The following is a 24,721-nucleotide window of genomic DNA, read 5'->3' as shown; positions in this document are numbered from 1 at the left end:
CTGTTTTTTGTCAAGAAGAGCAGTTATGTGAGGAGTAGTATATAATCTACAGACTGATGTAGTTTACCTGATAGCAGATAGCTAGGGAAGAGGTTAGAAGAGGCAGTGAGTAAGAACAAAGGTTGGGCTGGGAAGTAGATGGTAACTATGGAGGATTTCAACCTTTATGTCATTCTGGCAGCAGCTGTGATACTGGTGAGATATTTAAATAGACAAGGGTCTTGTAACCTGTTCTTAAGGTGAACCTGTTCTAAAAGGAAAAGTTCTTATAGCGTTGGATAAACTTTGAAGAAGAAAAAATTATTTGGAATTACAGATAGATGTACTTTTTTCATAGGTTTCTTTTGCCTGTTTGAGTTTGAACTGGGCTGTACTCAATCCAACATTTATGAGCTTGCTAGTTAATGGCTAGGAAACAAATTGTTACTAAATTAATTATGGAGTTTGTGATTTTTATTTTTTATTTTAATTTATTTTTTCCAAATTTTTGTTTCCTCCTACTAAAACATGAGTATTTGTATAGAGGAGAATGTTTTACCTGGGCAGTCTTTTTACTGCATTGAAGTGGGTGGTTAGGACTTGTATGGAATATTTTTCTACTTACCTGCCATCCCAAACTTTACTGGAAAACTCCTTTCTGCTTTGTTTTTAATCCAGCATCTAGTCATATACATAATATTTCCTCCTTGCAATGAAAATGTATTGCAACTTTTTGTGAGGATGATATTTACATTGGTGACTTTGGTCTGAATTTCCATGTGCAATGCTTTGTTTCCTTTGTGCTGCTGCTGAGCGAGAGAGAGAGACACCAGGAATATATATTGCAAAAATCTGTGTTGTTGATTTTTATGTTGTGCTTCAATGTAAAACTTGACTATGGCAGTGGAGGCCTTGACTGAAATTACTAGTCAAAACTCAGCAGATGAGTGAGAAAAAAGGGAGCTATAAAAGGTAGTATATGAGTACAGAAAGTTTGAATTAGTAGAGATGAGCTGTTAGTTGCCTATTAGATTCAGCTCACTTAAAAAAAAAATGTTTCTGGAGAGGATCTGGAAAAAAATCTGTGATGCCGTGTCATTAGAGATTTCAAATTTTCATGTGGGAAGAGAGATAAAATTGGGGGTTGTCCTCATTCAGCTGAATTTAAGATACTGTGGATTTTCCATAATTACAGCTGTCTCTATCCTCTGTAAGTGCACTAATGAAATCCCTTACTTCAATGAAACACAGAAGCTGTTTGGATTGATAACAAAAATGTATCCTTGTTCCAAAATGGGATAGCCTTCCTTTATGCTGGTAGCTGTGATGGTGATAGCTTTGATTAGCAAAACTCTGGTGCTGTCAATTCCCAGGAGAATAAATTACTAAAACTCTATAAAAAAAACAGAGTGTGAGTTTACATATCCCTGATTTTTTTTTTCTTGAACACCTCTCTTGAAAAGTGGGAGATTACAAAAAACAAATTAAAAACAATTTTTGACAGTATATGATTAACCTCCAGAACTCACCAATTTGAGTTAACCCTAAGAATTTTCTGCTTTTGGCCTCAAAATAACTACTTCTAGGGTTAGCAGAGGTATAGAGGAAATAGGAAGGGGACAGATACTTTGGAATTACCCTTTTTCTTAAATTTTTCTTTTTTTCTTTTTCCTCCAACTGTTGTATGTTGCTAGAAAACTTTTGTCTACTGAAAGCGTGTACTCAGGCTTGAACTAAATGACAACATGATGCCTGTGCTGTAGCCAATGAGCTTATCCACAAGTGTGTTTTAGAGGCTGTTTAATGGTGGAAAAAGAATCCCAGGAACTGGATTGTGCCTGGCTTCATGGATGCACATTACAGCATTTTTGATGTATTTTGGGATGTTATGCTATGTTGTAGGAAGTACATTTATATATGTTCTTAATTGGATTCAATTTAACACTTTCTTGTGGTATTTTGAAGGCAGTAGTGTAAGATCATAGTGGTTTGGGTTGGAAGAGACCTTAAAGATCATCTAGTTCCAACCCCCCAGAACAATGTGAAGCAGAAGGAAGGCTTCTTCGTAGAAGCATTTATAATGTTAAGGTGGTAGTTCTCCTTATATATAAAGATGAGGGTACCTTGACCTCTCTGGTTGTTTGTGTATAATATTATACCTAGTGTTTTCAGATCCTGAAATTGCTTCATATAGCTCATAAAGCATTTGGCTGCATTGTGGAATAAGAAATCTCTTACAAAACTGAGAAGGGCAGGCAGGTTATTTCTTACCAGTACTTCTAGGAGGATTTAGACTGGGGACAAATCTTACTAGAAGAGAAGCCTAAAATACTACTTTGTACTGATACAGATCACTTGAGCCCAGGAATGCTATAAAAGGTAAGCAGTATTGTGCCTAATTTATGGGGGGGGGGGGGGGGGGGGGAAGGAGGGAGAAATGTGAAGTCTTAAAATCATGTAGCCATTCAATAGAATTGGTGGGGGAAAAATTCCAAACCACAGCTGTAATATTGGAAGCTTCATTGCCTATGTACAAGTTATTTGCAAAAAGTGAGGAATCTGCAGTCTGTCCTCTGAACAGTCATTAGTGGAGCAAGAACCTTTAATTTTAGGACATAATCCCCTTGATCTAACAGTGAACGCCCTCTGCATACTTTTAAACCTGTCATTTTTTACAATTGGAAGTTGTTCTTTGCATTCTGCATACGTAGGCTATGCCTACATGGATCTTTATAATGCAAGCAGATAGTCTTTATCAGCATAAATTCTCCAAGGAATCTCTGAGTATTCTCATTTAGTTTCTAGTGCAGCACCTGGATGCTTTCAGGTTTGAATTTTCAAAAGTAAAAATGCATGTTTAAATGTTAGATTGTCATTAATGCATGAAACAAAGTTATTCAGTATTTATTTGGTAGAGGTGAACATGATTTCATTAATACTAACTACAGGAGCCCTCTGGCTTTAAGCATGCAAAAAGAACTTCCAAGTAAAACTGCCAACTTTATATTCCTTGTAAGTATCCTGTCTGAATTGGTACTGTAGAGATGGCTTGTTCTCAAGATGTCAACGGTATCTGTTGATCTGAAACCGTCAGAGTAACAATTGGTATAAACCTGTAGGCAGCAGCAAACACAAGACTTATGGTTCACAAGGTAAAATAATAAAATTGTTTGATATATGGAGAAGTAGTCACACTCTGAAAGAGAAACTAGGACATTGAATGCAGGCGCCAGGTAAAAGAATCTTTTAATGAGACTTAGCAGCTGGAAGAACAAATAGTATCATATATCAGAAGGAATTTGTGTTTTATATAGATTTGGCCTTTAATAGCATATTCACAAAGCCTTTGTTTACTGCAAAAGGAAGCAACAAGTTCTCTTTCTTGCATTCCTGGGAAACATGTTTTGTGAGTCTGAATCTTCAGTTACAAAAACTGCAGCTTTATCTGTGAACGTATTTATAAAGGTAAAAAATGCTTTAGATAGCAGTGAATGTGAAGTTCTTGTTCTGAATATTCTGACAAGACAGGGTCTGTGACTTCCTCCAAACCTTGTTTTTTTCCTTCTCAACATACTCAACATACATATTTTTACTAGATAAGTAGAATCATAGTATCATAGAATGGTTTGGTTTAGAAGGGACCTTAAAGATCATCTAGTTCCATGGGCAGGGACACCTTCCACTAGACCAGGTTGCTCAAAGCCCCATCCAGCCTGGCCTTGAACACTTCTAGAGGCAACTTCTCTCGGCAACCTCTTCAGTGTCTCACCACCCTCACAGTAAAGAATTTCTAATAACTAATCTAAATGTACTCTTCCAGTGTAAAGCCATTCCCCCTTGTCCTTTTTTAGTTCTCCCTCCTTCCCGTGTTTGTTTTCTCTTCCAGGTTCCATTTACAAATATGTTTCATTGTTTTGTTTTGGTTTTGTGTGGAAGTTTTTTCCCCCCTCTCTAATAGAAAAACCTTAACAACAAAATACCCTCCCTCACTTTTCCTAAAATTCAAGATGTTGGTCATAGAAAATGCACATAAAACAGTGAAGTATACAGTATAAACACTGAAACCACTGAAGTTAAACCTGCTGTCACTTGGTTGAATAAATGGATAATGTTTTTGTCTTCTGTCACATTCTGATAAATAATAAAATACAGGCAAATGACAAGAGAGTTGCCTGTAGGCCCCTTTTTCGTGAAGAAGCAATGATTTTAGGCAAAGCTGAAGACATCCTCTAGAATGGTGGAAAAATCTATTTAAGATTATTGAGATCTGTGTGTGAATGAATGTCTTCCAGGCACTTCAATGTTGAATAAATTTTTTTATGATGTCACTTGCTGCTGTTAGTTTCTAGAATTTGATGAGTATTTAGGGCAGTGTGAAAAAGTAGTTCTTTCTCATCTGTGTTTATAGTATGCAGTGTTCAACTGGGTAAAATGGCTGAGCAGGAAGTGTTTGATGAGGGTTAGTTTCCATAGGAGACAGGGTAGAGAGATTGATTGATTTAGCTTTGGATGTAGCCTTGGAAAGCATACTTAGAGTGGAAAGCACTTCTTGTGGAAGTGAGATAGATACTATGATCTCAGTTTCCTGGGATGGCCATTTCTAGTTCCACAGTGTTCTATTTCAGTGTTGGACTCATGAAGTGCAGAGCAATGTTGAAGTTGCATTCTGTTTCAGTTGCAGCTTCCTTTATACTCTGCTGTGTTCAAAATTTCCTGGGAGGATTATTTTATTAAAGATGAGCTGCATTTTAAAATTAGATTAACTCATATTTCGGGGGTTCTTGAGAAGGTACTTTTCCTTTAATTATTTATAATAAACCTCTTGAAGTGCCTTTATTTTTATTTTGTTGGTCTCTGACACTTTCAGATACCTTCTAAAAACTGTAGAAGCTGAGGTAAAGAATTTTGAGAGAGATAGTACCTCTGCTTTTCTTAGATTTCAAGGCTGGATTCATTAAGAGACAGCACAGATGCACTCAGCCAGAAATTGGCAATGCAGATAGTATTCTTTGTGCACTTGCCAGACATCAGACTAGATAGATAGACTGTAATTTGAAGAATATCTGTTGCTATTCTGCTAGACGTTTGAAATGTCATTAGTTTTGAAGCGGAGGATCTGTTTGATTAACAGGATGGAAAAGACCAGCAGCCATCAATGGGTCCTGTTAAAAAAAATAATTAAAAAAGAAAAAAAAAGAAAAAAAAGATAATTTTAAAAGGCAGCAAGATTGTTTGATTCCTGCTTGGTGATTTCAGAGATGGAGAGACATTGGTGTCTTATAATTTAAAAGCAAGTTGTTTCTGGTAAATCATGTGACAGATTTTTCTTGAAGGCACGCTTTGACAGGAAAAGGGGACTTTTCTGGGTCTCTAGAGGATGAGACATCTTTTTCTAGCAGTGTATGCATTGTCCAAAATGATTTGAACATGCCATCTGCCTTAACCCTTGTTGATCCTTGTTAGGATTTGTGATGAGTAGTTCAAATTTACTGTTTCCCAGTCATAGCAGGTATAAATGAGAAACAGAGTGAACGATTTCTCTTTTGAGTTTTGTATGATTTGACATTACCGCTTGTAACATGTGAACAGATGATTTCTATGCTGTGTAAGAAAAGTAAAGGAAATACTAGGTTTGCTGTAAAATGAAAAGTAGAGGAAATCTGGACTGATGGAAACAACTTTTCATAAGCCCGGAGTATTCAGAATGCAAATATAAAATGGTTTTGCTAGTTGTCTCTTCAAAGTATCTAAATAATATTTTTGTAAAAGGAAACTACTTTTTAATTTGATATATTATGATTATCATGGTATTTCCCAGAATATTTGATCTGAATATTTTTCTTCTATGGTAGATAGAACTTTTAGTTTGTAAACAGAGACAGAAGTTACAAAAAAATACAGTGTTGATCCACTTCCTCCGCAAGGGAATCATGTATATATCTCAGTCATGGACTTCTGAGCAGCAAAGGAAGAGATTAAAATACACTTTGTCTTGTCATCATCTGATCATCTTCTGTTCTCTCCTATTACTTAATGCTTCTACTAAAAACCTGATATAGAAATACGGATCCCGACTGCGGATTAGCTTCATAGGTGAAATGCAGTAACCTTGTGTTTTATCTTTTCTCTCTTATACCCATAGGCAAGGACACAAATTGGAATTCAAAATGCACCAGAAAGTGCTCATGGCACACTTGGATAACATGTCTCTTATCTGTTGTCTTGTGACCCAGGCTTTCAAAGCTTAAGAGGCCTTCTGATTTCTAAAAGTGGCTTTTGATTTCTTGCACTTCAAATGACTTTATACTGTATTTTGGTATCCCATTGAGGTTGCAAAGTAATTATTGAGAGCTGTAGATAGTAAGTGTAAGTCAAAATACAAACACTTTGGTTTTACTACTGCCTCAGGCTGAATCTTAAAGCCATTTTGCCAGCCCTTACATCACGATTCAAAAGAATGTTGTTAACCTTTCAAAAAATGATGGTTGAACACAGTGTCATGTAAAAACCAGCTTTCCTAAATCGCACTGAATTAGTCCTCTCCTGTCTTTTTTAAATACTTAAATAGTTAATAGTTTAAAGCTTATGGGTTTTTTTTTCCTCACATCAGTGCAGCATGTATTAGACTGCATGTTCATTCTATTCGACATATTATTGGGTAGGTACTGAAAGTGCCAGTCCCTGGGCTCTTGGATACTCCAGGCTATGTTAATACTACATTATTATTTATAAACATTCCTATTCTCATCTGTCAAAGCTGGTATAATTGCTTTGCACATCTAACCAATGTTTAAATTTCTATTTAGTATCTAGAAATTTGTTACACTGAATAGGGCTAGAACTGTTTTCATGAAAGCATAGTTTAACAGGCTTGTTAAATTGAATTCCCTGCACTGGCATGCTGTTTTATTTAGTCCTGTAAGACACTTCACATGAATGTGAAGATTCATTTTTGGAAGAAACAGAGACAAAGAAAGTGATAAAAAGGTTAAAAGCATAAAACAATGTGAAATTTAGCTTACCATTTGTTTTCTGCTGTTTGGTCATCTTGCAGACTAGAACGTGGGACATACACAATGTTTGTGATTCAGGTGACTTGCATGGTGGTTCATTTGCCAGAATATCAAGATACAATTTTGGTTATACTTCTGGTTTTGTAGTTAAGATAGGAAAACAAGAAATGGCCTGTACCATCCAAGGCAGAAATAGTTTTGCTATTTGTTCAAGAACTTTTACAGAATAGAGCCATAAAGACGATGGCAAAATCTGGTTTAGTTGCTTTAGAACATAGCAGTTTGTGTATCAGAACAGGCTTTTTTTCTGCATAGCAATATCATGCCATAATTGCCATAGTAAGAACTCCTCACAGAGGAGTGTTAAACACTGGAACAGGTTTGCATGGAGAGGTTGTGGTATCTTCATCCTTGGAGTTTTTGAAAATTCAGTCATGGATAACCTGGTCTAATTTTGAAGTTGGCCTTGCTCTGAAGAGGAGGTTGGGCTAGATGACCTCCCGAGGTGCCTTCTAACCTCAGTGTCTTTAGGATACTGCACTAATGAGTGGCTGTGAAGAGCTTTAAAATTGCAGAGACTTCCAAGTGGAGAATGCTCCATGCTGTCTGTGTGTTTTCAAATGCTTCCATCCTATTTTGTTATATGCAAGTAGTGATTTTTCTTAATCTTCTGGCTTATGTGTATGATCTCAAGGTCTTCTTCACAATTGGCTTGCATTAGTTTATGCAAGAAAGATGGATGCTTATGGAAGTATATGGCAAAGTTTAAAGTAGCTAAAATACCGGATTTAATTTAATACAAGGAAAAAAAAGTTTTAAGTATCGATGCTGTTTTTATTTTCAGCAGGAATTAGACTTAGCAATTGAATGTTTTGCATAAAAGAAGATAAGGAATGTTTTCATCTCTTTCACTTTGTAAAGTTATATCCAGTGTTAGTGATCAGCAACCCTTCCTTGTCCTCCCCTACCCTCTGTCAGGATTTTTTCTTAAAGCATGTGGTGGAAATACCTCAGCACTGGTTAGCTGGTACTATATATGCTGCACAGAAACAGTGAATTGTGCTTCAAGCATGACTAGTGCTTGGAGGGATGGGGGGGTGGGGGTGGAAAAAAGTAGTTCCCATATGCAAAAAAGAAGGGTGGAAGTGCAAAGACTTCTGAACTCACACAAATCAAAATGGATGGATAGTGCTCTGCTTTCATATCTGCCACCCAGTATTGCCTCAGTTACTGCCTAGGTATTTTTGTGGAGTATTTGCATTTTATTTATCAATTGTTCTTGTGTGCCCCTGTCCAGACTCAACACTGTGGCTTTTACCAGAATGCCAGGCTGAGGGGCTGCTGGATGTTGAGAGAATGGCTCCTTGTAGTAGACACCTTCATGCTTAAGAGCTCCAGAGTGAAGATTCCCTGCTCAGTTTTACTTTTTTTTGACATGTGTGCACTGAGTAAATTGGTAATACATTGTCACCGATATACTGCTTTCAGCCTGCATTATTGTTTTAACCAGTCACCAAGGTATGACAGTATATGTTGCGTGTTATAATTGCATTCAGAAGTAGAAGCAGAACCAAGTCGGGAGACTTGTCTAAAAGATGGTGAAAGACAGATGTAAGTATGTGCTAGGATTTTATTAGAAACTATGAACTGATGAAATATAAGACAAAGGAAAGTTCAGATTGTTATAAGAATTTAATTTTAAGATAAAAGATTTCAGTGTGATAACCTGAAGCAATAATTCTTAGCAATAGAAAGCATGTTGTCTGGGAAGACTGAGAAACTGGAAATACCAGCCCAGGTGCCTGATCACCTGGTTCTCTGAGAGTATCCTGTAAAGCACAGAAGAGAATTCTGTGAAGAGTGAAACTGATGAAGGTTGTTTTCAGGCTGATCTGTGCTTTACATTCCTTTTTGTATATATACTCCTCTGTACTTAATAAAAAAAGAAAGAAAGAATACCTCCAGCCCACTCTCTGTCATTGTAATACTGGAGGAGGCTAAGACCATGAAGTTTGCCTGGGTAAGAGGGATCAGGTGGTCTTGGCGGGTTTGAATGTAATTGTGTATTGACTGGCCAATTGATAGACCACGCAGAGGTGGTGATGATTGAGTTTGCACTTTAACAGCCTTTTACTCACTGGAGCACTATGCTAAGTTTCTCTTTCTGTTCCCCACATAGCTGCTCGATTTCATGAAACCTGTCTGTCCAGTTGGTTCCCAGATGTTTTTGGGAGGCTGGGAGGAGAGATGGCACAATCACAAGCCCTATCTCATTAAAAACTAGACTAAAATAACATACCAGTTGCTACCAATAAGCAAAATGATCTAATTAGGATAAGATGCTGAAGTTTGGTTTTAAGCTTTTAAGATAAAAAAGTACCAACTTTTTTGAATGTTGTTGGTCTCTTTTCTGCTGCAATCTTTAGCTTCCTGTCCAGCTTCAGGTTTCTTATTGAGAGCTTAATTTAGATATTATGCATGCAGTGCTGTTCTGTTTGAGTAACTTCTGCTCTTAGTGCAAATTGTAATTTAATCAATAAAGCTTTTCTGTTCTAAGTAATAACCAAATTAATTGAGTCTTCTGTTATCCTGTTCTCTGGTAATGTTACAAAAGCATTTACTTCAAATAACTTCTTGATCTTTTTGGATTTTAAAGCTTGACAGAAGCTTATTTTTTTTGTATTGTCAGTATATTGAAACTGTCTTCATGCAGAGCTTGCTACATTCCAAATCCTGTGGTCCTTATTGCTATTGATTTTTGGGGTGCTTTATATTATGTAAGAGTTATTTTGTTTGTTTATTCATTTTGGGTTTTTTTTTTTCCCTTTTAAGATGCACATTTATTTTGGGTTTTGTTGTTTTTTGTTTTTTTTTGTTGTTTTTTTTTAATAGCAGCTTTATTGTATTTCTATGTTGCAAATTGGTTTTATTTCCAAAGAGCAAATAATAACAAAAGAAAGCGATGTTTGCCCCCTCTGGTGAGAACAGCATCCTTGCTTAAATGAGGACAGAATAAGATGCTTTTTTGTTTGGGAACTCACATGCTTTCTAATTCTTGGAACACCTGTTTAAGTAAATTCACTTTTGCTTCCAGTTTCCAACCCTCTGTACTAATGTTAGTATGAGTTAAGTAACCAAAAATTATTACAACATATATGGGTTGAAATATTATGAAGTTTAGCCTCAAATACATGAATTCCTCTAGTGCTGGAACAGAGTACTGATAAAAATGGAGCTTAATGAGACTTGACAGACTGGAGCAGGTATTGTCTCCAGTCTGATGACCAGAAGAGTATCTTACTCTGCAGAAGCGTGAATATCAACATATGCTGACTGCAGGAAAGGTGGCTGAAAGAATGTAATCGACAGTGGACAGAACTGACCTTGGTGGCTGTGATGCTTTTTATGTGCTTATGTCCTCAAAGGTGACTGTCCAAGATTTAACAGTTTTAAGAAACATCTAAAAGTCACGTTATTTTATTGTGATTATTTTCCTCAGGGATAAGAAACTTGAGCTTAAGAAACAGATAGTGGTGATTTAGGAGTTAAGATTAGGTTGCTGAACAAGAACCAGTCTTTGACTTGATGGCAGCTTGCTGTGCCTTTAGGAATTGGACGGCCCCACCAGAACCAGTCTATCTTGAATGTTACAGCCAGGCTCCTCTTCCTGCTTTCTGGAAGTGTGTTATCTTCACTGCAGTAAGTGCATAGTATCTTACTGAGGTGTGACTTCAAAATTGCTTCTTGTTGGCAGTTTGAAACATGGTTATGGGAGTATAATCTGAGTCCTGCTGTTAAAGGTTCCTGAAAAGGAAAAGGAGACATTGCAGATGACACCCTGTAGTGGGATGAAAACCATAATAAAAAGCTGTTTGCAAATGGGTGGCAGTGGAAATGTTTGTTTATCATTTATCATTGCTTTCTGGTTGTTTTCTGTGACAAGATATCCAACACATTAATTCCCAAAGTGGCATCCTATGGAGCCCTGTGTGTTTTATTTTGTTATGAAATCTTTCTTGACAGATGACAGTTCAGCCCCTGAGCAGTTTCATGTCTCTCTGAAACTCTCACCTGCTGCTCATGTGGCATTCGGTACTCTTCCTTAGTTAAATCTTGAATATTCTCTTTCTTACCACTGCCTGCCTCCTTGTAACTAATTACTCGGTTTCCATGAAGAAATTGTGCTTTTGGCTTCTAAGTTCAGGAACTTTGTGCTCTGTTGACCTGCCAGTTCTGTCAGCATCTCTTTTAGTGTCTCTTTCTCTTAATTTCTTCTGTGGGTTAGAATCAGGCATTGTTTCATTCTGGCACTTTAAGGAAAATCATGTCCCTTTGTTGTTCTTGCTAGTCAGTATGCTTGAAGCTGGCTTTTGACTTCAAGAGTTGACAGAATGGTAGAGATATTGAATATGAAACAATATTGTAATTGCAGAGGGAAAAGAGGCATTAGTATCTATTTACAAATTATAAATTGGAGAACTGAAAAAACAGATTTCTAAACAGCAAGCTGTAAGTGAAGCTTTTTCCACAGTTACCCACAAGAAGCAGATCCATAGATAAATAAGTTTCACCAGTCTGGATGTTAATGGAGTTGCACTTTTTGCCTGTCTTGCTAATACCCTTTTCTAACTGCAGTGGTTGTGGCTAAGCTCCTGACTGGGTTTCCCCCTATGCAGCCACAGATGTTCAATGATGGAAGTCATGCCTTAGGCAGTCTCTAAATCTAGTCTGCTTTCATCAACTGCTTTCCTTTCTCACTCATGGCACTTCTCTTAACCTCCTATCTCTCAGACTCTAATTCTCAGCATCACATCTCATTTCTTGTGTGCTGATTGCAGTCTCTTGAATTGCCTCTTCAGTGTCATCATTACCTGTTTTTGTTGGTGGTTGGTTCCTTTTTTTGTTTGCTTGGGTTTGGGTTTTCTTATGCTTGCGCTCGAAGCTCTAGTTGAGGCTTTGCTTACTTCCCTGGACTGAAGTAATTTTGAGTCTCATCATTAATGAGAAATGCAAGTTACTTTTGGTTCAGCATGGATTTATTTTTATTTATGGATTTATTTATTTTGTTGGTTGCTTTTTATGTTGGGTTTTTTTTTGTTTGGTTGGTTTTGGTTTTTTTTTTTTTTGATAGTTTGTTTTGTTTCTTCCCCATTTCCCCTCTTCTCCCCTCCCTTGTTCTGCCAAGGCATTAGACCCTGCTGTCTTTGAAGAATACACAAGGAACAGGCAGACATTAATTGAAATTATAGGCCAGAATTTCTAGTTCTCTTTCAGTCATTGTAGAAGCTGTTTTGGGATTTTGGGGGTTGGGGTTCTTGGGTTTGGTTTTTGTAGGGCTTTTTTTTTCCTTTTTTTTTTTTTTTTAACCCAGTCATCAGATCTGTGTATTGAGATACGAGGATGGCTTCTGTGGGCGTTGTGTTTGACAGTGATAGAGAGATGTTTTCCCCTGGGGTAAGGGGCAGTGAAGTGAGGGGGCAATGAAGTGGGGATCCTTCGCTGAACACTATACCATTGCTCAGCTGGTGCTGATAAAGACATAAAATGGAATCAGAGATAAGTCTCAATGATTCTTTTTGTTTCTAGAAATAGCAGTTGGCAGCAGAAATGAAAAAAATTCCTTCTCTGTTTAGTTTCCATGGAGAACTCTATACCAGAAGTATAGATGCAAAAAATGGTCTACAAGAAAATATGTTTAATTACAGTTACTTGTTTTGGGCTTAGCAAGGGAAGACAAGAGATCATTGGAACTGTGTACGAGAAGGTTTGAGAATTTGGGATGTGAGGCATTTGACTCCCATTGTGGTATTGGTGGACATACTTTTATAAGTGAACTGGGCCTCATTTCTTCATTCATCTTCTTAAAACTGAATTTTAACAGTAACACTTGAGGCAACTATAGCAATAGGTTTATATTTCAAGTGTCAGTTAATGGAGGGAGAATTGAAGTATGTCTTTCTCTTGTAAATATCCAGTAATAAGTGTTGTATCCTCCAACTGTGCTTTCTCTTACATGTGCTGAGGGTTTTTATGACCATTTACACTTGTTTGGCTACAAGATAAGCAAGGAAATTATTGAAAACAGGTTTTAAAATTTAACCTCAGGTATTCTTGCTCTGCTGCTCTGCTCATGCTTTGCATGCTGACCTAGAAGAATCGTAGTCCAAGTTAATAGGTACTGTAATTCAGTCTTCAACTGTGTTATTTTCTCAGCCGCCTGTCAGTTGTTCTTAGTCCTGGTGAATTCATCAAGTGGCCATGTTATATAGGCTTTTCTGGTCTGCCAGCTAGTCTTGTATCATCTCTTGTCTTCAGGTGGGGATGTGTAATGAGAAGGTTGGAAAGTGTTTGATAGGTAAAAACCTGTTGTGTTGTTCTAAAGCAGACTTAAAGCAGCATGTCTTACCCTTTTTTATTGCGTGGAATAGACAGGAAAAGGTAGCAGTGGAGCTGTGTAGACTCCAGATACCCTCTATAAGACACTGGTGGTTGTGTTTGTTTTGTTTGATTACTTTTTTATTTTTTTTTTTTACAGTAGCATCTAAATTGTGTAGTGTGTGGTCCTGTACCAGTACAGCTTCTCCACCACACTCCTTGCTGCTTCCTCTAATGGTACAACTTCAATATTAAGGATATATTTTAGAGAAAGATAAGGAAGAATGCAAGCTGCATTCTTATTTTTTCTGAGTGATGCTCATACTTAACACTTTGCTTTCAGAAATAGGTTTTAATCCTTGACCTTGTGGAGGCTTTGAAAAATGTAGAATATTTTATAGACTTGCTATACTTAATATACTTAGGCAGTTATGAATGCATTATGTTCACATGATGTCTGTTCTTTGTGCTTTCTGTTTTTATGTAGTCTCTCAGAGATGCTGTATTTATTTTATTTGAATGGAAAAAGAGCTCTTAATTTCTCAGAAGTTTTCTCATTTTTGCTTCGCAGCAACTACCTTAGAGCATGGACACCAGTAAGAAGACAGAGCCCCCTTTATCTGTAGAAATGGTGCAACAAAGAGCCAATCCTGATCGCAGTCCTTCAGCGTCGATTTATGTTCCAGAGCAAGGTGGCTACAAAGAGAAATTTGTAAATGCTGTGGAGGATAAGTATAAATGTGAAAAATGTCACCTCATCTTATGCAATCCAAAGCAGACTGAATGTGGGCACAGATTCTGTGAGACCTGCATGAATGCTTTGTTAAGGTATGTTTTTTGTTGCGATTGAACATGTTGATACCTTTAAATCTTGTGAACTGCTGAAAATAATGTGAACGGCATTGTCTTAGGAATACATTAAGCTAATGTCCTGGCTTGAAGCAGCCTTCTGCTTGTTGCTTGCTTGATTTTTTTGTTATCCGTATGCTGGTGCAAACATTTGTGTTCTGCTCTGGGTCAGGATGAGACAACTAAGCCTTCCATCAGTAATGTTTCAATGGTTATTAGAGTGGCTTAATACCATATAGTAATGTATTGTGTAAGAATTTCATTGCCTGTGGAGCCTAGACTTAGTAGCAATTTCACCTGACTGCTGACATGGCTTATTTGGTGTAGAATATACTTAAAATTGTGTCTGTGTGAGGAGGTGAGCCTGCAGAGGTTCCTTGGAGTACATAACCTACCTGTGGACCCATCCTTACAGTTGAGTGGTGGGATCCTTGGATAAGTGTAACTGAGCTTCCTTTCCCCATAACCCTTCTAGCTGTGTGTGCTGGGGCTTGTGTATTTTGTGGAGTCCAGCGGGGTCTAGAAGGCTTGCTTCCCTATTCCTGGGATGTTTGGGCCAGAGTGTAAAGTCGGTGATTGGGTGTTAGAGATGTAAGATGAACACAGAGGGATGCAATCTTTTCTGGTCTAGGTAAGAAAAACACTGCAGTCATTCAAGGAGTATCTAGTTTTTAAGAAGTATCTGTGCATCAATTAAAGCATATTTCTTTGCATCTCAATTTTGATGCATTGCTACTGATAGCATTTAGGAGTGTGATTCCAAAACTTGGTCTAATATTTGAAGACCATTCTGCAAGCTGCGGTAAATAAGCAGTTAGTACTTCCATCTGCTACTTGGAAAGCAGAGGTATAGAAGAGATTGAGCTCACTGGACACTGCACTCTGCACTGCTAGCAGAGAGGATTTGACTTCAGAAGGTCTTGGTGATCTCCTGTTTACTTTTCATAACCATCCTGATTCTAAGTATTAGTTTATATGTAACTTAGAAATACTGTATTTTTAGGTAGATGTAAGTCAAGAGTACATGCAGCATGACAAAAGAGATTGAAGGATATTATGCTACTTTGTCTCATGATAAAATGTAACCTCTGTACGGGGCAATTACAAGGGTCCATAGCTCACTAATCCACTCCCGTAGGTTTTGTGCTACAGCATGTCAAATTTAAAACAACAAAAAAACCTTACCAAGTTTGCTTTCAATACACCCTTTCAGGTGAGGTATAATTTGTGTTTAATAAATGCAGTTATTGGTTTCTGAATGTATGTTTTGAAAGACTCTTATGTGGTTAATAACAGTGACTGCAGAAAAGCAAACACCTGCCATGCCTGGGTATGTGCGGATGGACAGAGCAGATCCTTAACAACCCAAGTAGTAACGATTCTGGCATTGCTGGAATCTGGACAATTTTTCTTCCTTGCTATGAGATGTGTGCATGTGCTTATTATAGTGCAGCTGGAGTATGTGTAATTTTACCTTCCTGACTTTCCAACCTGTGTGGTATTGAAAAGAATTCATTGGTGAGACCAGTTATTTCACGGTATTTAAGTGCTCGTTGCAGACAAATCCTTTATGAAAATTTGCAGCTCCCTTTTTTGAGAAATTAAAAGTGTGCCATAGAAGTGGAAGCAAAGTCAATTTACGTTGCCTCTGTATTTGGCACAAAATTTTTCATTCAATGGTGATACGTTGCTGCACACATACTCACTGGTTATATGCTAGCAGCTTCTGTTACAGGGTTATTTGAGGATATAGAATTGGGAGTCTGTAGATAACTTGGTAAAGATGTCTGCTCAGTATGCAGCAGTAGTTTAAAAGAGCAAATGGTATGCTTGAGTAAATTCAGTAAGAGGCAGGAAAGAGTGACATTGTACTAAATACTCTGTGCCCTCAAGTAGATCAGTTACCTCCTCGTCCCCCCTTTTTTTTATATATATAAAAATATTGCAGATATGGAATCTGCAAGGTAGTGCAGATGCTCAGAAATCTGACGAGACATGGAATGATCAGTGCAAGGAGCAGAAACCACTGAGATGATTTGAAATAACTGCACAGATTATATAACATAATCAAACTTGCTCAGCCTTTGACACTGATTTGCACTGCTGCTAGCAGCCTCAACTGATGTAGCCTGTCAGTGAGTCACTTTATGAAAGAACTTACCTAGCTTTTACCCTGCTGCTTTCCATCCACACATCTTAGTGCTTTACAGGGGAGATCAGTGTGGCTGCTCCCATTTTACATGGAGAAAAGCAGCAAAAAAGGAATTGAGAGATTTACACTATGACACTTAGCAGGTCAGAGACAGAAGCAGCTGTAGGAGCCCAGGTTTCCTACACTCCAGTTTCTGTTCATAGACTGCTCTGTTTTCAACCTGCATGCCCTCTAAGAGATCACAAGTTTAGTAATTAGATTACCAAGACAGCTACAGTGCAATAGTTCAGATAAAGGAGGGATCAAGGATCTGTAATAGTTGCTAAAACCAGAACAGACTTGAAGGATATGGACACAAATACTTCTTTTTCTCTTTTTTTTTTTTTTTTTACCCTGAAAAGAAATGTATAATTGATTGTCAGAGAGAGTAAAGTTTAATGCGATGTTGTTTGCAAAAGGACTAGATAATTGAAAAGACAATATTTTGCCTGTTTGCACAGATAGATTGAGAAGTGTTGAAAATTGCGGATGGGGCACAGACTGTATAATAGGGAATTAATTGTGCAGCCCTGAAGAAAACTACTGCACAGTTGGCTGGAGGCATTGTGGTGGTCTGTTTCCTAAAGAATGTCAGATACTGCCCACTGAAAACTCAGTGTTCCATTTTTTAAATAACATACTATCTCATTATAATGAACTATATCCACTGTTAATGATTATAAAATATATTTAATAATCTTAGGTGCCTCATAAAGAGAAATTTTTGTACTACAGAAATTCAGATGAGTGAAAATAGCTTTTCTGTTTTCTTTTCTCTAGTTCTTCTAGTCCAAAATGTACAGCGTGTCAAGAAAGCATAGTAAAAGATAAGGTATTGTTAAAATTGTTTCTTATTCAAGTGTATTGAATTGTGTGGTGTACCTAAGATGTGTTACTGCTTTGTGGCAATTATTTTGTAAGCCTAATAAGCTACCTGAGGAAGACAGTTATGTTATAAAACATAAACCATGTATTTTATGTAGGAAGACAGCTCACTTTTACTGTTAACCACATGGTAGAAAACATGTCAGCTTCAACCCTAATGGTCCAGCCAGGTGTCACAACTTGTTTTCATAGCTGGGAGTTGCAGGAACACATTGCAGTTGTTTCCCTGTCAGCTGAGAGGATGGTAAGAAATATTGCATCTCCTGTGGATGAAGAGATGTGACAGATCTAGGCAAACCTTACTCCTGGTTAGGCTCCAGTGTCTACTGTTAAACTGATTTGTTTTTACAGTGTGTTGTTCTGTGAACCACACTGGAACAACAACAGTATAGAATTACAGTAGCTGTAATAGAATCACATGCTTATATGGATGTTACTTTGCTGATACCCTCTTTCGTGTTTTTCACAGCAAAACTTGTGTTGCCTTTGAAAGCCTTAGCCTTTGAAAGGCTGAGGGCAGAGAAAATTATTTTTGACATAGTACATGGTTTATGCAGTTTTTACATTAGATTTTTCTGAAACGTTTAGTAAATTCTGTATGTCGGTAGTCTTTCCTGCCTAAGTAAATACTTGTAGCAGGTTTTGATAAAAGATTAGTAGGTACATTAATCTCTGCTTTTATTAACTCAGAATAGTTTTCTGAACAGTACTCAGCATAATTCAGTTTTGACATGGTTGGGATCCTGTTATGGTTTAAGATTAGCTGGTAACTCACTACAATGCAGCCACTCGCTCAACCCTCTTTCTTCTCCCTGCTCTTCTGGGATTGATGAGGATGTGAATCGAAAGAATGTAAACCCCATGGGTTGAGATAAGAACAATCCAATAACTAAAGTATACTATAAAGCTACTACTACTAATGATAAGGAAAATAACAGGGGGAGAGAGTATGTAAATAAAAGGGGGAAAAAAGAAACCCAAAACCAACAAACCAAACCAATACACACAAGTAATGCACAATACAATTGCTCACCACTCACTGACCAATACCCAGCCTGATCTGAGCAGTGATCTGCCCTTCCAGGTAACTCCCTTCCAGTTTATATACTGGGCATGACGAGCTGTGGTATGGAATACCCCTTTGTCTAGTTTGGGTCAGGTGTCCTGTCTCGGCTCTTTCCTGGCTTCCTGTGCCCCTCTTCACTGTCAGAGCATGAGAGACTGAAAAGCCCTTGATCAGTGTAAGCAAAGTTTGAGTTCCAAGTAACCAGTCTAGTCACTGTGGGACTGCCTTCCATAAAGTCCTTTCTCTCTGCACCATTGTGCTTTGGCTCTTTGTCATATCGTTACTGTGCCTAATACACCAGCTTCCCAAACAATGTAAAGTTCCAGTTTATGCAGGCCTTTTCTTGGCAAGCAAATAGCAAAAACGTTAGTCCTTTGTTTTCTACCTTTCCCTTTATTGTATTTGTAGCAAAACAGTAATTATCCAAATACTCTCTTTCACTGGACTGCTCCATGGTGGAGGAATCTGTGATGTTCATGTTCAAGAAAAATTGAATAGTAGGATTTTATTTCTGGCACATAAAGCTAGAATTAAATGACGCTGCTGTAGCCAAATTGTATGGTTTCTACTTTATTTCAAGTTGCATATTCTTGAGTGGTTTTAAATTTCTAAAATGAAGTGATTTTTAATTTTTCAGGTATTTAAAGATAATTGTTGCAGGAGAGAACTACTTGCCCTTCAAATATACTGCAGAAATGAAAGCAAGGGCTGTAAGGAACAGCTATCTTTGGGTCAATTACTGGTGAGTATTTTAACATAGTCATAAACTTCCTTGTCAGTTAAAGAATGAGAAGAAATCTTGCAAATTAAAACCACAGTCCTTTTCTTGAGATGCTCATACTAGTTGTTTATAAATGTCAGAACTTATAAATGTCAGAATAGTTAAACTGTTTTGAAACTTAACTTTTTATCAGCTGTAAGGAATTGTAGTAAAAACAAAAGCTTGTGCTTGTGCAACATTAAAGCGTGACTGTAAATGTCTGAAGCAAGTGAGAACTGAAGGGAGAACTAAAATTGGGGAAAAATGTGTGCTTCACAAATGTGAGAAATTTTAATTCCTTTTTATGTGGTTTTATTTACTAGTCTTAATCCTGTCATATAAGTGGCAGTTTATGTGTGGAGTTAAACCTTAGGCTTCTCCAAACTTGCACAAAATAACCTGTAGCTTTATTTCATGAAGGTGTAGTATAGCAGAAAGAAATCCAGCAATTTAACAGTTGTAAGGTATGACTACACAGCAGTTTGCAGTGAGATGTGTAGGTACTTGCTTTAAATGAGCAAGTTCAGGTACTTAAACAACTGAAAATGGCATCTATGTTTGTGTGCAATAATATACCTTGAAGAAGAATGTTTACATTTTGTTTAAATAGCCTGTGTGGAATTTCAGACTGTGTTAAAATGCTTTTGGTATAAGAGTAGTTTGTGTACATCTGTAATACAATGAAATCTGCTCTCTAGGTAATGGGAGTGTAAAGCCAGAAATGCATTCCTGAGTAGGTTTGTTAGTATTTGTTCTTGCATAATACAGTGCACAGATTAACTTTGAATGAGGGATGTCTTCACAGGATAGAAGGCATACACAAAACTTAGTTAGCTTGACTAATATTTTAAATCTTTCAGATGCATTTGAAAACTGATTGTCAGTTTGAAGAACTCTCGTGTCCTCGTGCTGATTGCAAAGAAAAAATACTGAGAAAAGATTTGCCAGACCATGTAGAGAAGACCTGTAAATACCGGGAGACAACTTGTAAATACTGTAAAAGCCAAGTTCCAATGATTATGTTGCAGGTGCGGTATTTTCTTGTGTATGTAGACCAAAATTCCATATATTAATGTTGAGTAATAACTCTTCTTGTGCTTCTGTGTAGCTGCCCGTAGAGCCTTGGCCTCTCAGCCGCAATTAGTAAGCCGCTGACACTCAAAACATGCATTTTTCTGTGAAAAGAGTTGCTGAATTGAGTGGGAAGCACTTTCTTTTTTTTTTTCTTTTTTTTTTTAATCTCCTGTTCTGATACTGCATTTAAAAAAAATAAATCAGGTCCACTGCATTACATTGATACTAAAGTAATTTTTGCTGTTTTTTTTTTATTTTGCTTAGATAGATATAATAAATGCAACTACTATGACAACAATTAAATATTGTGCAGGACAAGCATAAGCATAACAATTGGCTGGAAAAATTGTATCTTTCTATATAATCCTACGAGAGGAAAGGAGGAAATAGTGTAAAAACAAATTGTATTTTGGCATAACCAGCATACCTGACAGGCCTAGGCACAGTTTACTGCTGTTCTTGGCATACAAGTAGGTTGTCTGACAAGTAGCATATTGTGAGTTAAAAGTATAAGGCAGAGGTTGAGAAAGTCGTACCTGCTTTACATATAGAATTGTAACTGCCTGTGTTTGTGTTATTTCACATTGAACTGAATTATGCTGAAACCCTCCTGCTGTAATTTTAACACTTTGAAAGAAATTCTGTGTATATAGTTTCCATAGTTTGACAGTCTTGGATTTTCAGTATAGTAAGAGTGATGAAAATTTAATTTTCATTTGTGTTCTTGTGTATTGTTTGTTAGGTGGAGTTCTTGTGTATTGTTTGTTAGGTGGAGTTTCACAACAATAAAAAAGCATTCTTTGCTCAGAGATGTTGTTACAAAAAGGTATAGGTAGAATCACACCAAGTTCTGATGTAGATCTGGCTTTCAATAATTTGAGTGTATACTTGCAAGGGCTGGTACTTTAATTATTGTGCATTTACCTAGCATAAGGTATCTGAGATGTGAAAATCAAGCTTACACTGTGTTTATTCTTACACATTCTGATACAGAGGTGAACCTGTGTTTAGTTAGGTTATGAATGCTGTTCTCCCAGGGTTTTCTTTAGGCTGGGAACCGATGTGAGGCAACAGAGTGACATTAAAGAATGTGTAGTATCTTAACAGACAAAATCAGTGAGTGCTAAATATGTCTTGTTATACAAACTGGATTTCCATATCTAAGCAACATACTCACAGGTTCTTTGTAGCAATTTCTTTTTGTAGGAGCAATGTAGTTAAATTTGTCATAGCCTTGAAATCCTTCTTAGGTTTTGAGGAACCTAGAATCCTGTTTTAGTTTAAGAGATTTCTCTTTTGTAAGATGTTGATGGGTTTAACATTTATGAAATCTTTGAACTAGTGGTACCTTTCAAGATACTTAGAAGCTGAAATGGCTTTAGTCTATCAGATTTTTAGTTCACAGCAAAGCCTAATTTAGGCATACACATCGGAAACAAGAATGGCATATTACTCTGAAGTAGAGAAAAGAATGTGTGTAAATAAAGTAACTGCTCTCCAAAATCCCAAGTAACGGAATTCTGAGTAGCTTTGAGAGGTAATAGAAATGGCTTATCCAGAGAGCCAAAGAGATTGGTTAAAATGTAGTTTTATGTTGAGATGTCACTGTTTTGATTGTATTAAAGTTGATACCGCTGTATACCTGCCCTTAAGAGTTCTTAGCAAATCTACATTTGTAAATCAGAACATTTCTAAGCAGTATTATGTGTTCTCATGTTATCATTGGCTTATGATGACAGTCTTATTCAGAAACATCCTGAATGACCAAGCAGCCTTTTTTCCAACTGGATTTGCCTATCCCACATTGCCCTTTTAATCCTCGTCATGCTTGTAGTAAGCATGGGTAAAGCCATTCCCAAATCTTTGTTCGTGAAGCCAGGCCATCAGTCAATCAATGTGTTTCAGTACGAAGAAAAAGGACAGTTTTGCTTCCATGCTGCTTTAAGGGTGTAGAAAGCTCTGCAATTAGAAGATTAGCAATTGACTGCTGTTTCTAATTTTTTTCCTAGATTTTAAAAATTTCAGTTACTATAGAAATACAGATTTTTCTTGTTGTGGCCTGATAAAATGTTACCTCATACTTTAGTAACAAGAATCAAAAGCTGAGTAAGACTGTACATTTGTATGAAAGGCTCCTATTAAATTCTCATTTGAGTTTTGTCACCCAGAGCTTAAGTTCATTTCTAGCCTAAAATTTTCTCTAATTTAATAATGTCTAAATCAGGCCTCAGTGGCTTGAACTGAAAATGGAGATAAAGGGATCGTACTGAGGAAAAATGTATGCAAATGGAAACAAAAATAATTTTACCAGAGTGTGTATGGTTCCTATCTTCATACAATCCCATGACCCATGGGCTAGGAAATCCCCATTGTTGGAGGCAGACTCTTTAGTTAGCATTAGTACACTGGTTTTTAGATTGCATTTGTCTTGCCTGCACTGTCACAAGGTGGGATAACTTCTCAATTTCTTTTCTTTTGTTTACAGCATCTCAAAAGTTGGGTTTTCTTTTCTCTTTTTTCATCCTATACTTCTGGCAGATAAGGACATTGTGTTCTTAAATCAGAAATTAGTAGCCTGAAATGCTTCTAAATTACTATATTTTTCATAGACTCATACCATGGTTTGGGTTGGAAGGGACCTTTAAAATCATCAGGTTCCAACTTCTCTGCCATGGGCAGGGACACCTTCCACTAAACCAGGTTGCTCAAAGCCCCATCTAGCCTGGCCTTGAACACTTCTAGGGAGAGGGAAGCCACAACTTCTCTGGGCAACCTTTTCCAGTGTCTCAACCCTCACAGTAAAGAATTTCTTTCTAATAACTAATCTAAATCTACCCTTTTACAGATTAAAGCCATTCCCCCTTGTCCTATTGCTACATGCCCTTGTAAAAGTGTCTCTCCAGATTCATTGTAGCCCTCCTCTGGTACTGGAAGGCTGCTAGAAGCTTTCCCCTGAGCCTTCTCCACACTGAACAAGCCCAGCTCTCTCAGCCTCTCTGCACAGGAGAGGTGCTCCAAGACCCTCTGTTCATCCTGGTGGCCCTTGTCTGGAGTTGCTGCAGTAGGTCTATGTCCTTCTTATTTTTGGGGCCCCAGAGCTGAATATAGTACTCCAGGTGGGGTCTAATGAGAGAGAATCACCTCCCTCAACCTGCTGGTTGTCTTCCTTTTGTTGCAGCCCAGGACATGGTTGGCTTTCATAGAATCATAGAACAGTTAGGATTGGAAAGGACTTTCAGATCATCTAGTTCCAACCCTCCTGCCATGGGCAGGGGCACCTCACACTAAACAATGTCACCCAAGGCTCTGTCCAGCCTGGCCTTGAACACTGCAAGGGATGGAGCATTCACAGCTTCCCTGGGCAACCCATTCCAGTGCCTCACCACCCTAACAGTAAAAAACTTCTTCCTTATATCCAATCTAAACTTCCCCTGTTTAAATTTCAACCTGTTACCCCTTGTCCTATCACTACAGTCCTTAATGAATAGTCCTTCCCCAGGTATGAGGTCTCCACGCAGCCTTCTCTTCTCCAGGCTGAACAGCCCCAACTTTCTCAGCCTGTCTTCATATGGGAGGTGCTCCAGTCCCCTGATCATCCTCATGGCCCTCCTCTGGACTTGTTCCAACAGTTCCATGTCCTTTCTATGCTGAGGACACCAGAACTGCACACAATACTCCAAGTGAGGTCTCACAAGAACAGAGGGGCAGGATCACCTCCTTTGACCTGCTGGTCACGCTTCTTTTGATGCAGCCCAGGATACAGTTGGCTTTCTGGGCTGTGAGCACACACTGAAGCTGGCTCATGTTCATTTTCTCATTGACCAACACCCCCAAGTCCTTCTCCGCAGGGCTGCTCTGAATCTCTTCTCTGCCCAACCTGTAGCTGTGCCTGGGATTGATCCGACCCAGGTGTAGGACCTTGCACCTGTCACGTTTAAACTTGATAAGGTTGGCATCAGCCCACCTCACAAGCGTGTCAAGGTCCCTCTGGATGGCATTCCTTACCTCCAGCGTATCCACCAAACCACACAGCTTGGTGTCATCGGCAAAGTTGTTAATGGCGCATTCAGTCCCACTGTCCATGTCACTGACAAAGATGCTGAGCAAGACCGGTCCCAACACCGATCCCTGAAGGACACCACTCGTTACTGGTCTCCAGACGGACATTGAGCCGTTGACCACAACTCTGCTTGTGGCCATCCAGCCAGTTCTTTACCCACTGAGTGGTCCATCTATCAAACTGATGTCTCTCCAGTTTAGAGACAAAGATGTTGTGTGGGACAGTCTCGAACGCTTTGCACAAGTCCAGGTAGATGGCATCAACTGCTCCACTCCTGTCCATCATTTCCATAGCCCCGTCATAGAAGGCCATCACATTGGTCAGGCAGGATTTCCCCTTAGTGAAGCCATGCTGGCTGTCACCAAGCACCTTGTTGTTTTTCATGTGCCTTAGCATGGCTTCCAGGAGGATCTGCCCTATAATTTTGCCAGGCACAGAGGTGAGACTGACTGCTCTGTAATTCCTTGGG

At 38.1% G+C, this 24,721-nt stretch overlaps 1 protein-coding gene across 1 annotated transcript in view; it reads left to right on the top strand.

Annotated features, from left to right (window-relative positions):
• TRAF3 (TNF receptor associated factor 3) overlaps nucleotides 1-24,721 on the top strand; it is a 62,667-nt gene that overhangs the window by 19,575 nt on the left and 18,371 nt on the right. Inside the window, exons 4-7 of the mRNA XM_005149562.3 lie at nucleotides 13,939-14,195; nucleotides 17,188-17,239; nucleotides 18,996-19,100; nucleotides 19,979-20,146. Of these exons, the coding sequence (XP_005149619.1) occupies nucleotides 13,954-14,195; nucleotides 17,188-17,239; nucleotides 18,996-19,100; nucleotides 19,979-20,146 (567 nt within the window). The 5' untranslated portion in view covers nucleotides 13,939-13,953. The remainder of the gene's footprint in view (nucleotides 1-13,938; nucleotides 14,196-17,187; nucleotides 17,240-18,995; nucleotides 19,101-19,978; nucleotides 20,147-24,721) is intronic.

This window comes from Melopsittacus undulatus, chromosome 4, assembly GCF_012275295.1.
Source record: "Melopsittacus undulatus isolate bMelUnd1 chromosome 4, bMelUnd1.mat.Z, whole genome shotgun sequence".
Taxonomy (NCBI): Eukaryota; Metazoa; Chordata; class Aves; order Psittaciformes; family Psittaculidae; genus Melopsittacus; species Melopsittacus undulatus.
Note: the sequence above shows the minus strand (reverse complement) of the source record. Positions and strands in the feature narration are given on the sequence as shown.